The 13,598-nt window shown below is 44.4% G+C and overlaps 1 protein-coding gene across 13 annotated transcripts in view; it reads left to right on the top strand.

Moving 5' to 3' along the window:
* The window catches only part of CALD1 (caldesmon 1), a 105,168-nt gene that overhangs the window by 72,418 nt on the left and 19,152 nt on the right, over positions 1-13,598 (top strand). For 9 of the 13 annotated variants that reach the window (XR_004427466.1, XM_033162832.1, XM_033162834.1 and 6 more), the window contains 3 exons: positions 4,246-4,392; positions 6,197-7,376; positions 8,126-8,209. Coding sequence is in view for 12 of the 13 variants with exons in the window: in XM_033162832.1 (XP_033018723.1) it covers positions 4,246-4,392; positions 6,197-7,376; positions 8,126-8,209 (1,411 nt within the window). In the remaining variant the exon portion in view is untranslated. The remainder of the gene's footprint in view (positions 1-4,245; positions 4,393-6,196; positions 7,377-8,125; positions 8,210-13,598) is intronic. The other 4 variants (XM_033162843.1, XM_033162841.1, XM_033162840.1 and 1 more) reach the window with 2 other exon arrangements.

Here is a 13,598-nt window from a genome sequence, read left to right as displayed (position 1 = left end):
CTTGGGTGGAGGAGATGACATCAAGGTGTGTGCAAGATGGAAAGCAAACCATAGGCTGGTAGGTTTAGACTGAATTAAGAAAGGGACCATCTCATCATACGTGGCTCATCTTGCGTACAGCTTATGCAAGACAAGCTGCCTGACCCTATTATCTGGACCTGTTTATCTGCTTGACAAGCAAGCAAGCATTCAAAGGGCTTCACGCACATTATCTCTGTAGTTCTTTCAAAGGGCTCAAGCAGGGCTTTGGTTGATGAAACCAAGGGCCCACCTAGTCCAGCATCCTGTTTCTCACAGTGGCTGTCCAGATGTCTCTGGGAAAACCCAAGAGCAGGACATGAAGTCCACAGGCTTCTCCTGCCGTCGCTCCCCAGGAACCGGCCTAAGCTGCGTCTGAACATGGAGATTCAGAGGCGAACGGCATGTTTATGCTTAATGCCTTGCATGCTGTTATACATCCTCTGTTTTTCTGTAATTAATTACACGAGGGGCATGGCATGTGTGTGTACGTGTCTATGTCCCCAGTACGCTAAGAAGGGAGGGGTTATTCCTTCCCCAGCCACAACCCCTCTCTGAACCCCCTGGTATGGCATATTAAAAATGACTATATAGAAAGGAGAGCCAGACAACCAGGGTGATGTAAACACAAAAGTGCAGTGGCAGAGGGCCTTTAGAGTTATTCCAGCTAGGCAAGGAATAAGGCAAGGTTGGGGGTGAGATTTTCAGGAGGAGATGCTTCTCAATACTAGATAGAGCCTCTGCTATGCATACGGTGTGGGAATGTTTAGGAGTGTGGATGAGTATATATTATTTATATATCTCAATCCCAGCTTGTGTGAGCAAGCTCCAAACTTAGCAGAGTTACATTCCCTTCTAAAACACAGCAGAAAACGGTTGCATAGGCTTGCTAAAGCCTCTATAAGAAATATATATTCCTGGTATATTCCCCTTCTTCCCTCTTAAAAGCAAAGACACAATACAGTACTGATTATAAGATATAAAAGTTTACTTAAGTCATCATCTATGAGATACAGTACAGGCTCAAAGAGGCAGATAAGCTTAGATAAATCTATTTACATGTGGTGAAGCTGCTTCCATAGGGGAACAGGCTTCACCTCTGCTTCTCTCAGCTGCAAGCTGAGAGAGAGCATCCTGCTTGTTCAAACGACGAGGCAAAATGGGGAGTCTTCTTTGGGATCTTGTTCCCAGGTAAGACCACACCTACTTCTGGTTCCTGTAACTCAGTCCAGGTAAACAGGAAGTTAAGCCTGGAGGACTGAGTTACCTTCATGTCCACTCTAGCAGTGTTGTGTATGGCTGCTCTGTGTTTACATCCCACATACGGAAGGTGCATCTTCAGGCAGGACTGGGAAAGACCCCTTGTCTGAAATCCAGGAGAGCTGCTGGCCACCAGTGTAGACAATATTGAGCTAGATCAAGTGTTCCCCAAATTTGGGTCTGCAGCTGCTTATGGACTACAATTCCCATCATCCCTGACCACTGGTCTTGCTAGCTAGGGATGATGAGAGTTGCAGTCCAAAAACAGCTGGATACCCAAGTTTGGGAAACACTGAGCTAGATGGATCAGTGGATTTGACTCCGTAGAAGGCAGCTTGCTGTGATCCCATCATCCCTGACCATGGGCTCTGCCGATTGGGGCTGATGGGAGTTGGAGTTCGGCAACGTTCAGAGGCACCCTGTGATCTACCTCTGGTTTAACGAAGCAGTGCACTTCCTGTTCCCGGTTGCACCGTATATGGAAAATGCCCTGAGCAAAGAGCGAAAGAGAGAAGAGTGCTCTTATCTCACTACATCCTCCTTTCAGCTGAATATTTAATGAGACATATCAGATGGTCAGGAGCGCAGAGAAACCTATCATTATGGAGCTGTTTTCCCAGCGGCGACAAAATAGCTTGCAGCAAGCAGATGTTCAACCAGGGAAAAGGTTGGTTAAGAGACATGCTGCAGGTAGAGAGAACGTTATCTCAGTGCGGATTGTGTAAGTTGCATTCCGGAGAAGGGCATTGTTGATTTGACATACTGGGTTGCTTAGAAAGGAGGCAGAAATGAATGTTTGCCCTGGCTGGGGAATATCTCACTTGCATGGAATGTTGCAGGGGTCCATAGCATGCATTATGGAGCCCTGGTGGATCCCAGCTTCATGGTGTTTGGTAACAAGTGCCTGCCTTTTGCAGTTCATGTGTTTGTTAAGAGAAACACACATGTAGCAACGGTCTGGATGTGGCAGGCACAGTGAGCCAGGCAAAGTATGACGTGTCTGTCAGGACCAAATTAAGCATTACCTTTTATTGATTGACCTTTATTTTATTTATCTCTTGCATTTCTTCACTAGACCTAAAACTTAAGTGCATGGCTGGCAGATGTTCATACCTTTCCTTCTGTAATGTCGGGGGTGGGTGAAATGCAAAATGCTGCGGTGCCAGGACATCTAAGTTGAATTAGAACTCTTTTTGGGGGGTTGCAGAACTGTTTTGCGAAATTCTGGGAAGCGTGACTATTGAAGGACAGGTGTATTTTGGTTTGTGTGTTGTTTCGGGAAGTGCAAATTAGATAGGATTGTATTAATATGCAAACCCAACCCAATTCCTTCCCCGTGGTATTCCTTTTCCTCTAGCTGGCAACATCACCTATCAGGGCCAGATTTAGGTTTGATGAGGCCCTAAGCTACTGAAGGTAATGGGGCCCTTTATATGTCCAGCTGTCCTTTGTCAACAGCAAATTGTCGCTGTTTTTTGTGTTGAATATATGCTATATGGTAATTTATGGACCTAATAGGTATCTAAAGCCATTTGCACAGAACAAAATATGTATTTTATCAAAGTAATGGTTAAACATGCAACCAGTCCATGCAGAATGTAGGCACCCTTTATATAGAAATGAGCAAACCAGTGATATTTTAGGGAGCAGGCTAGCAGGCGGGGTGCATGACTTACATCATAGCAGCTTACACAACACAAAACATTGTTGCTGTACGTAGGTTTTATTGTATTTGTCTTTTATCTTATATTTTGGAAATGTACATCCAGGTTTTCTTTCCTTTAATTTTTTTTGGGGGCCCCCGAAGAGAGTAGTGCCCCCTGCTATAGCTTGTTTAGCTTATACGTAAATCCGACAATGGGTGGGAAACTTTTATGCATGGCTTCCAGGGTTCTAAATTTTTAAGTAAAGCAGATTCCCTGCTGCAGATGCTCACCCTCCGAGGTGGGACTTGCAACAGAGTGGGTGCCTCATTGTTTTGAATGCCAGGATAGGGCCCTGCTTTATCCCTTATTCGTACCAGATCTTTCTCATTTAGGGTCAAGGCTTTCTGCTTTGTCTCTGCTTTGAACTCTTCCAACCGCAAGGGCCGCCCTGCTGACACATGCCTCCTCCCACTTCTTCTCTTTTTCTGGCAAGGTCTCACCAGCAAGATTAAAAGAAACAGTTGTGGTGGAACAAGGGGCAGGGGCAAACCAACCACAACAAAAGCTTGCGGGGACCGCGGTGCCAAAGCCAAGAAACGCAGCATGGGAGCATGGCTTCCACTCCAGCTCTGGCACTTTAACAGCGACATTGGCTTTTAAGTTTCTTTTGGAACTCGTAAAGCCAGGGTGTGAAATGTTCTGCTGATACAGCCTTTTCTCCCTTTCTCACTCCTCCCCCTTCATGTGTTTTCCTCCTCCTCCTCCTCCTAAGGGCAGCTTCCAACATGATGACTCCACGTTCCTCCATGAAAAAGGTATTTTTGCATCAAGCTGTTGAGAAACAGCCACTTGGGTTCATTTTGGAACTTACAAGGCCCTTGATGCCCCTCAGCGCCTGAACATCCCTCCTGGAGCACCTCCCCCCCCCTAAAGCCTTTCACTTAACCCTTTGGTTCTCGCCTCCAACAGAAACAAAACCTGGGAACGTTAATTGCATGCAACTCCTGCCAATCCCCTCTTGCTTTGCCACCCTGGTCCTTTCCCTTCCCTTCCCTCTTCTTGTAGACTTCCCACTCTGGCCAAATTTCAGATTGTAGTCTTGCTGGGTACAGAGACCTGCCTTCTTTCTCTTCTTTTCTGTTTTGCTTCCTCTGCACATACGTTGGTGGTGTTGTACAATAGTAGAAACTCTATAACTTTAGAAACAGTCGTAATGTCAATGCGCCACTGAATGAACAACAGCAAAGTGGCTTGCAGGCTCACAGTCGCTCCAGAATGGATTGAATAAAAGCTCTGACCTCTCCCAAATGGTCTTTTGCAGGTTAGCCTACCAAAGAAATGACGACGACGAGGAAGAGGCTGCCAGAGAACGGCGCAGGCGGGCCCGGCAAGAAAGGCTGCGGCAAAAGGAAGATGATGACTTCACAGGGCAGGTGATAGAGAAGCCTGAAGTCAATGCCCAAAACAAGTAAGACTCTACTCTATGACTCTGTTCTCAGATTGCCTGACAAATCAGGGCAGAGAAGTGTCGAGTGAAGTAATAGCTCCTGCTCAGGGGTGACCTGTCCTGTTTCACCACCTGAGGCGAAAGGCGAATATGCCGCCTTCTGCTGCTGTGCCCCTGAGGCGGCTGCTTCACCCGGCATAATAGGTGGGCCAGCTCTGTTTATGCTGTTTAACCCAATGTTCTATATCAGACACCCCCAAAATTGGCCCTCCAGATGTTTTGGGACTACAACTCCCATCATCCCTAACTAACAGGAACAGTGGTCAAGGATGATGGGAGTTGTAGTCTCAAAACATCTGGAGGGCCGAGTTTGGGGATGCCTGTTTCTATATCATCTACTCTCCCAACTGAAATAAGTGTTTAGTGTAATGGGGGCACCAGTAATCTGGAACACAAAGTGTATTTTTAAAAACAAACATTTGATTGAAAGTTTTAACTTTGCCAACAATGCGGAAGAGAAGAGGGCTTCAGATTGAGCAGCCCTGGTAAGTACAGCCAGCAAAAGCATTCAAAGCAAAGATACAGTAAGAATTGCAAACATTGGGTTCTTGATTAGGAAACAAACATAGGTTTGGTTTGCATAATCACATTTGTAAATAGGTCCTCCTCCCAAAAGGAAGCCTGGGTGAAAGGAGGAGGAGGAGGAGGAGTGAGATACATAACTCACTAAGAGGGAACCAAAGTTTGTCAAATTTATCACATCTGGCAACACTTCCCCTAACTGAAATCAAACAGGCACCTACAGTTCTGATATTTAACAACATAAGAAGTGTCTGCTGGATCAGGCCAGTGGCCCATCTAGTCCAGTGTCCAACCAGAGGCCTGCGGGGAATCCTGCAAGCAGGACCTGAGCTCAAGGGCATTATTCTGTCCTGCTCTTTCCAAAACCTGGTATGCAGAAGCCTCTAGCTGTGGAGGCAGAGCATAGCAGTCATGGCCTATAGCAGGCATGGCCAAACTCGGCCCTCCAGATGTTTTGGGACTACAATTCCCATCATCCCTGACCCACTTGTCCTGTTAGCTAGGGATGGTGGGAGTTGTAGTCCCAAAAACATCTGGAGGGCCGAGCTTGGCCATGCCTGGCCTATAGTCATGAATATCCCTCTCCTTCATGAATTTGCCTAATCCTCTTCCAAAGCCATCTAAATTTGGTGGCCATCACTGCCTCCTACGGGATATAGAAGTACTTTCTTTTATCTGTCCTGAATCTTTCAACATTCAGCTTAATGGAATGTCCAACCATTCTAACATTTGCCGCCGCTGAAAACATTCTTATTTCTCCAAATGATTTCAGAGAATTCATTTGATTCAGTGTCGGTCATTTGTCCTGTACAGTAGTACCTTGGTTTGTGAACGGCTTAGTTGTGGAACAAATCGGCTCCCGAACGCTGCAAAAACCGGAAGTGAGTGTTCTGGTTTGCGAATGATTTTCAGAAGCTGAACGTCCGACGCGGCTTCCGCTTGAGTGCAGGAAGCTCCTGCAGCCAATCGGGAGCCAGGACTTTGTTTTTTAACAGTTTTGGGAGTCGAACGGACACCCGGAACGGATTAAGTTTGAGAACCAAGGTACCACTGTATTTTATGATTTTTTTTATTTATTTTTTGCTTTTATGATGTTTTACTGATTTCATTGTGCTCCTCTATGAGTTGGTGGCTTATAAATATTATGATAAAGAAAATTAATGTAATAGTTGACAAAAAAACCAAAGCACTTTGTTGTGGCTGAAGGCTCACCAGGGTATCGCTAATTTTGTGTCTTATGTAGCATTGCAGAAGAAGAGACCAAAAGTACTATGACAACAGTTACCACCGTTACAAATACCCAAGGGGATGGGGATGATGATTCCGTGTTCTTGGAGAGGCTGGCTAGGAGAGAAGAAAGGCGCCAGAAACGTCTCCAAGAAGCCATGGAACGCCAGAAGGAGTTTGACCCGACAATTACTGACGAGAGCCTGTCATTCACAAGCAAAAAGGAGATGAACAATGTGGAAGAAAATGAGACCCCGGAGAAAGATGAAAAAGTGGACACCCATAGGAGACGCTATGAGGTGGAGGAAACTGAAACCATCACCAAATCGTACCAGAGGAACAGCTTGAGACAGGACGAGGAAGACGAGAAGAAAGATGAGGAGGACAAGGAAGAGCCTCAAGACGAGAAGCCAAAGCAAAGAACCATAGAGGATAATCAGGTAGAAGTAACATTAGAAAAGGAAACAGTAGACAATGCAGAAGCAGCTGTGGTGGTAGAAATAAAACATTTTGAGGTAAACGCAGGTGAGCGAAAAGTAGAAAATGGCACCGATGCCCTAGCAGCTGAGGAGGAAACAGGGAGTGGGGAGGTAATAAATATTACCGTAGCCTTAGATCAAAAGAGAGATGAAGAAGATGAAACGGAGGAAGCGGAAAAGAAAAAAACAGAGGAGAAAGAAAGGCTCGAGAGAGAGGAAATGGAGAGGGCTAAAGCAGAGGCAGAAAGGAGGGCTGAGGAGGAAAGAGAGAGGCTTGAAGCAGAGAAAAGGGCAGCTGAGGAGAAAGAGAGGTTAGAGGCAGAGGAAAGGGAAAGGATCAAAGCAGAGGAAGAACGGAAAGCGGAGGAAGAGAGGAAGAGGATTGAGGCAGAGGAGAGAAGGGCTGCCCAGGAGAAAGAGAGGCGTGAAGCTGAGGAGAGGGAAAGGGCTAAGGCGGCTGAAGAGAAGAAAGCTGCCGAGGAAAAGGCGAAGGAACAGGCAAAGAGGGAGACTGAGGAACGGGAGAGGGCGAAGAAGGCAGCGGAAGACAAGGCTAAGCTAGAAGAGGAAAGGTTGAAGGCAAAGCAAAAGGCTGAGGAGACCAAGGTAGATCAGGCAAAAGGGAGGAAGGGAGAAGAGAAGAAAATAGAAGACAAACAGGTAAAAGAGAAGAAAGTGCAAGAGGAAAAAGGCCCGGCAGCTTCCCTGAGCAAACAGGTACAGTAAACATTTTGCACTCAGCCAACTTACTACACTTGTGTTTCGTGGGAAATGTAATGCATTTTACCAAAACAAAACAAAAAAATGGCTGGATTGCGACTTGCTCACAGTCATCCCTCTGCACTTTTGACCACTAACTCTTGCAAAAAAAAGAGGAAAATCTCTATTTCTTTATTATTATTATTATTATTATTATTATTATTATTATTATTAGTCTTTGTTCCTTAAACTTATTGCTTCCAACTCTTGCTAACATAGTGCATGATGGTGCATGTCTGTTTGTTCCCTTCTTGGCTCCCAGATCTTCCTGTGGGATTTTGTGCATGCTCTGAAACCCTCACCGTCTCCCTTGCCTTCTCTTTCCGCGGCTGCCAGTCGGCCAGGGGCAATAGCCGGGCGCATATGCAAGGTACAAAGGCACGGCATGGGCGGGCTGCGGACGAGCACCCAGCAAACGTGCCAAATAAGCACCCTTGAGTATTAGAACCATGCACAGACCGAGCTCTGCTGGGCTATGCGCAGACACCGGGCACTCCAGAATGGAGGGAAGAGAGCACGAGTATGCAGGAGGGATGTGGAAGTCACGGTGCTACCACCCGGAGGGAGTTGTGTGCACGGCGGCAGCAGTGGCAGCAGTGGCACGGAACAAGGGGGTATGTGAGCACAAGCTTGGTTGACGCCGTGGCAGGTGGGGCAGGGTTTGCCATGGAAATTGATATTTTCGTCTTGCGGAAACATTGCAAAAGGGGGAAGAGAAAGAGGCTAAAGTGGCAGCTAAAAAGGAAAAGCCTCAAGATGACAAACTCCGGCCGGCCTTCAAAAAAGAGGAGGTAACTAACCTGTTGCTTTGGGGGGGGGAGGGTGTGTGGGAAGCGGAACAGAGGCCCAGACATTCGTAAAATAAGCTCAGAGGAGAGTCACTCAGCAAAAGTCAAAGCCATTGAATGCGCCTTCTGAGTGTAGGAGCAGCTTGACTTCAGAGCACCTTTTCCCACTGGAGGAAAGGAAAGGAAGGTCGCAAGAAGATAACGGCCAATATAGCAAGACGTGAGCTGAGTCAAAGCTTTGTGAAACTGGGTGTGTGTGGTAAAACAGGCATAAGGCTAGTTTAGCATGCCCCAGCCTTAGCTTGCATCCAGGTGTATGATGAAACAATCACATTCCCATTTTACCAATGAACCAGCTTCAGTCAACCTCAGCCCACATCCCTGTACAGAGTGCAGGATGTGGTCATTGGTGGTCCTGTATTTTTAGTAGGTTAAGGGAGCATTTGGTGTTGGGGTTCTGGACTGGCACCGACTAACCTTACGTTTCTCAATTTCTCCCTCCATTTCCTCATAACTTCTCTTCCTGGAATTGGTAAATTTATTCTATTAATGATGGATACCTCCAAGAAAACTTTAGCTCCTTAGTCTGAACTTAACTAATGATTTTCCAATATGCAGACTCCAGCTTCTTCCCCCTTGTTCAAAAAACAAATAAATACACTTTTTACAAAATACAGTGCATTGCATTTCTGCTGTAAACACAGGAGCTGGTGCCATAGTGTTTCACTGTATGGTAAGTAAAGAATATTGGGCCCCAGAGCATCATTCCCAAGCTCAGGGTCTGGCTCACTTATGCAAGAACTATAATGTAGCTTTCGTTTGAGTGAATCTTTCCATTTCAGTTTCTTGTCCGTCCGTCCCCAGCCTTTAGTCTAATTTGCATTTATTTTTAAGTCCTCATAATTCTGAATTTATCCCAATAACCAAATTTTTTTGTATTTAATTTTGCCTGACATACGCATTCTTGCAAACAATTTCCCCACCAATCTACGCCTCTTTATGCAGTTGTTTGCCCGAGCATATCCATTTTTCAACACATTACTTGAGTGGTGAACTACACTGCAAAATTCGGAGAAAGGATTGTTGCGTTTCGGTTCACCTGCGAATTGGGTAGATTTGACTTGTAAAGTAAATTGACTTTCTCCCCCATCCCTCTTCACTACCCATGGTCCCAGTTCCACGAGGATCAAACTGGCAAGTGTGATCTGTTGCCTGACCCATAAAATGAAGGATTTACCTGTGTACTTCTAAAGCAAGCTGAGAAAAGGCTATATTTTGGCCAGTTCCTGTCCTTAAATGATAAATGAAGTGCTATGTGTTGTTGGCAATTAAGTGATGAGCTTGACCATTCGTCAGTTTCTCGGGGAAAAGCAAAACTGTGAAAACGAGAAGAGATTCCAGTTCACAAGGGCGACCATCGTTCTGTATCCAATTCAGTTTACATCCTAGAGTCAGTTTGCTTCTCTAGACTACCTTAAAATTCTGGGTGTGCAGAGCTGGCCTGCAAACGTCGTACTGAAGCAAGCTTTCTCATGACATGATATTTGTGGTATTTCCTGCTTCCAATTTGGCTAGACATGCTGCATGAACCACATTTTATTTCCCTTTTCTTTTTTATTTGCAGAGTCTCCACCCCCCTTTTTTCTTTTTAAAATGCATTTATGTTTACAAGAGGATAAGCTCTTAGTCTAAATTGTGGTTAAAACAAAATCGAAAATTCTTTCTAGTAGCACCTTAGAGACCAACTGAGTTTGTTCCTGGTATGAGCTTTCGTGTGCATGCACACTTCTTCAGATACGAACCACTTCTTCAGATACGAACCACTTCTTCAGATACTATCTGAAGAAGTGTGCATGCACACGAAAGCTCATACCAGGAACAAACTCAGTTGGTCTCTAAGGTGCTACTAGAAAGAATTTTCGATTTTGTTTTGACTATGGCAGACCAACACGGCTACCCACCTGTAAATTGTGGTTGTAAAAGGCTCGCAACTTTCTTTGGAGAATTTTGATCTTGAAATCCAGAGTCAGGATTTGGATTGTCCAAAAGAAGTATTCGAGAGATCCAAATTAAAACACCACGCGTTATATATTCCTTCTAAGTCAGCTGGTTGCCAGTCAACTGATTAAGGAGCTGTTGGTAAATTATCTACATCTTAACTGAAAATTAAGTGATCAGAATTAAATGAGTTTGCAGGATATCAAAAACTTGTCTAGGTGTCTTTGGGGGCACGAATATTAGAGGAAGTGTGAATCTGAAAGAGCAATGATATATATATATATATATATATATATATATATATATATATATATATATATATATATACCTACTCATAAGTAAGTGCCATTGAGTTCATTATTCCTGTAAAGTGTTATAGAATTGCAGCCCCAAACTTACAAACTTACAAAAGCTACCATGTGTTATTAGATTTGGGTTGACGTTCTGCTCTCCATGATGGAATCTCAGTTTCTGATGGGGACAGGAGCATTTCTGAAGTGGTTCACTCTGTTCCCTGGAAGGTTTATTTTATTAACTATTTTTAATTTTTATTATATATATTTTAGGAGGGCTTTAGAGGATATTGCAGCCTGGTGGTGGTTGGTTAGCGGCATCAGTGAAGTGCTTCCAGCATTTGTATTTATATTTTGGCTGGGTCCTTTTTCTCTTAATTGATTTTTTTTTAAATGTTACTGTTTATTTTTTGCAAGCATATTGAATATCAATATTGAGAGAAAGCTGGGGAAACATTCTAACTCCCCCCCCCCCCCAAATGATGCAACTGCTATGATGCAACAGTTGAAACACTATGTTGTAGTATGTCTGGGTTTTGTTTCTACCCTGAAATTGGAATAAATGTGTAGTAGAGCCATCTTGACATATCCTCCCCCCTACAAATATATTTGGCAATCTCCAAAATTCCTTTCTCAAAGACTTTAGCATTTGTGCATGGTGAAGGTTGCTTGGTTTTTGTCAAGGGAGAACATTTGCATTTTTGCTCACTGCCATTTCAGGTTTGCTTTGGCTGCTAGTTTAACTGATGTTCTTCCTGAGAATACAATTTCTCTTATGTGTCAGAAGAGGGTTGTTGGTTTTTTTTTTTATGCTGCACGGTTCCAGTGAGCATCCAGGCATGATGACTCAGTGTGCTGTAGGGTCAGGCTGTCAGCCATGGACATAAATGATGCTAATCCCAAATGATGTCGTTTGGGGTGGGAAGGACTTTGCAAGGATGTTGCATCTGGCTGAGAATATCACTAGGCCAAGAATTGCGCAGCGAAAAGGAAGAACTCCACTTGGCTTGCCTTTGGCATCGGAGCTCAACCTGAGCAGTAGAACTACTTATATGCTTGCGCAAAGCATATGGGAAGGACTGCAGCTCAGGCTACCTGGTTTGCTTGAACAAAGTCTCAGGTTCATTCTCTGGCACCTCCAGGTAGGACAGGGAAGGAGAGACCCCTGTCTGAAATCCAGGAAAGGCCCTGGCAGTGAGCTAGATAGACCAATTGTCTTGACTTGATATAAAGCGACTTTCTGTGGTCCTATAGGCATGGTGGAGTCATGTCTGCACCTACATGCGCCTGAAGCCATTAAAACCCATAACCTGCGCATGGCACAGGGAACAGAAGTTAGTGGCTCACCTTGACAGGAGCAGGACGTCCAAGTTGTGGCAATGAGCACAGGTGGCTAACCCACAGAGCAAGAACCATCACCATCCCTAGAGGCCCTTCTTTGTGTGCCTCTTCCACAAGAGGTCTGGAGGGTGGCAACACGAGAACAGGCCTTTTCTGCAGTGGCTCCCTGTTTGTGGAATGCTCTCCCCAGGGAGGCTCACCTGGTGCCTTCATTGTATATCTTTAGGTGCCAGCCGAAAACGTTCCTCTTCTCCCATCCTGTGACCTTTTAGATGTGTTTGTGGGAGGTGGGATTATTGGTTTATTTTTGCTTTGTTTCATTAGCTATCTTATGTTCTCATTTTGTATTTCTTTTCTTTTGTGAACCACCCTGGATGGTATACAAATTAAATAAATAATAGAATAATAAGCAGGGACCGGTTATTGTTGCAAGGGGTGTGCGTGACAAAAAGCCTCTCCCCCCCCCATCCTTTTCGCACAGAGCAAAGTTGGGGCTGGCATTTCCGTAATTATTTTTTTTTGACGGGTTGTAGCATTATCATGAAGCCAGTTATAGTGAATTCAGTGCTTCCTGCCCTTTCCTCAGAGAATGCTGGGAGGAAAAAAAAATGTGGCAAGCAGCAGCTGAGGCTGTGGAGTTGGTTATTATTGCTCCCACCAGAAGTATAAAATACATGGTGGTGCTGGTGGGAAAAATTGGGTCAAGGTGCAGTTTTGTGACACCTGCTCTGAATTTTGCAGGGTTGGGGAGAACTTTCAACACTGCCTAAGTTGACTTGTACAGGAACAGGATTGTCCATGGCCAATAGTGGGGGGGGGGGGGTTTGATCTTCCTGCCAGTTTCTCCAGCTTGGTAGACTTGTGATGAATCCCTGTTGTTGAAGTACAGTTCCTCTCATCCCCACCCAGCGGGGCCAATGACCTGGGATGCTGAGATTTGTAGTTTGTTAAATAAATTTGAGTTCTTGTTATTAAATATACCAAGAAAAAAGTGCACCAAGAACTCTGGCCAGTAAATTTCAATGGTAGGAATAAATCCTACTCACAAGTCAAAAATAAAACAAAAGTATGTATTCTGAAAAGAATTACAAACTTAAACAAAGATACAGACTTAAAGATTACAGCTTCAAACTCACAATAATATGTGTGGCACAATAATTGGTTACAGTATAAGAATACAAAAGTTTTTAAGTAACAACAAATTCATGTAAGTCCATGCTCAAAATAGCCGTTTCATGTATTGAGCCGAAGTTCAGAGTCGATTCTGAGTTGAAAACCAGGACAGGGCCCTGTTTTGATGTGGACACCTTCGTCAGCTGGTAATATCAAACAATACATAAAATTACATTCGAATTCTAAATTGTCATAAATTATAAGTTTTATATACAGCATTATGCAACGTTTGGTTCCTTACCTAGCTGTAATCTTTAAATTTGTATTCTTTGTTTAAGTTTGTAATTCTTTTCAGAATACATACTTTTGTTTTATTTTTGACTTGTGAGTAGGATTTATTCCCACCATTGAAATTTACTGGCCAGAGTTCTTGGTGCACTTTTTTCTTGAGATTTGTAGTTCGGCAGCATCTGGAGGGCCCTGGGTTCCCCACACCTGGTGTAAGAGCCGCTGCAAAACATGGATCAGGAAACTGTGGCCCTTGAAATGTTGTTGGATTATAACTCTCATCAACCCTGACCATTGGCTGTGGCTGGATGAGGCTGATTGGAGCCCAACAACATCTGGCAGACCACAAGTTCTCTGTC

Source organism: Lacerta agilis, chromosome 10, assembly GCF_009819535.1.
Source record: "Lacerta agilis isolate rLacAgi1 chromosome 10, rLacAgi1.pri, whole genome shotgun sequence".
NCBI lineage: Eukaryota > Metazoa > Chordata > Lepidosauria > Squamata > Lacertidae > Lacerta > Lacerta agilis.
The sequence above is the reverse complement of the archived record's forward strand: the minus strand, read 5'-3'. Positions and strand labels throughout refer to the sequence as shown.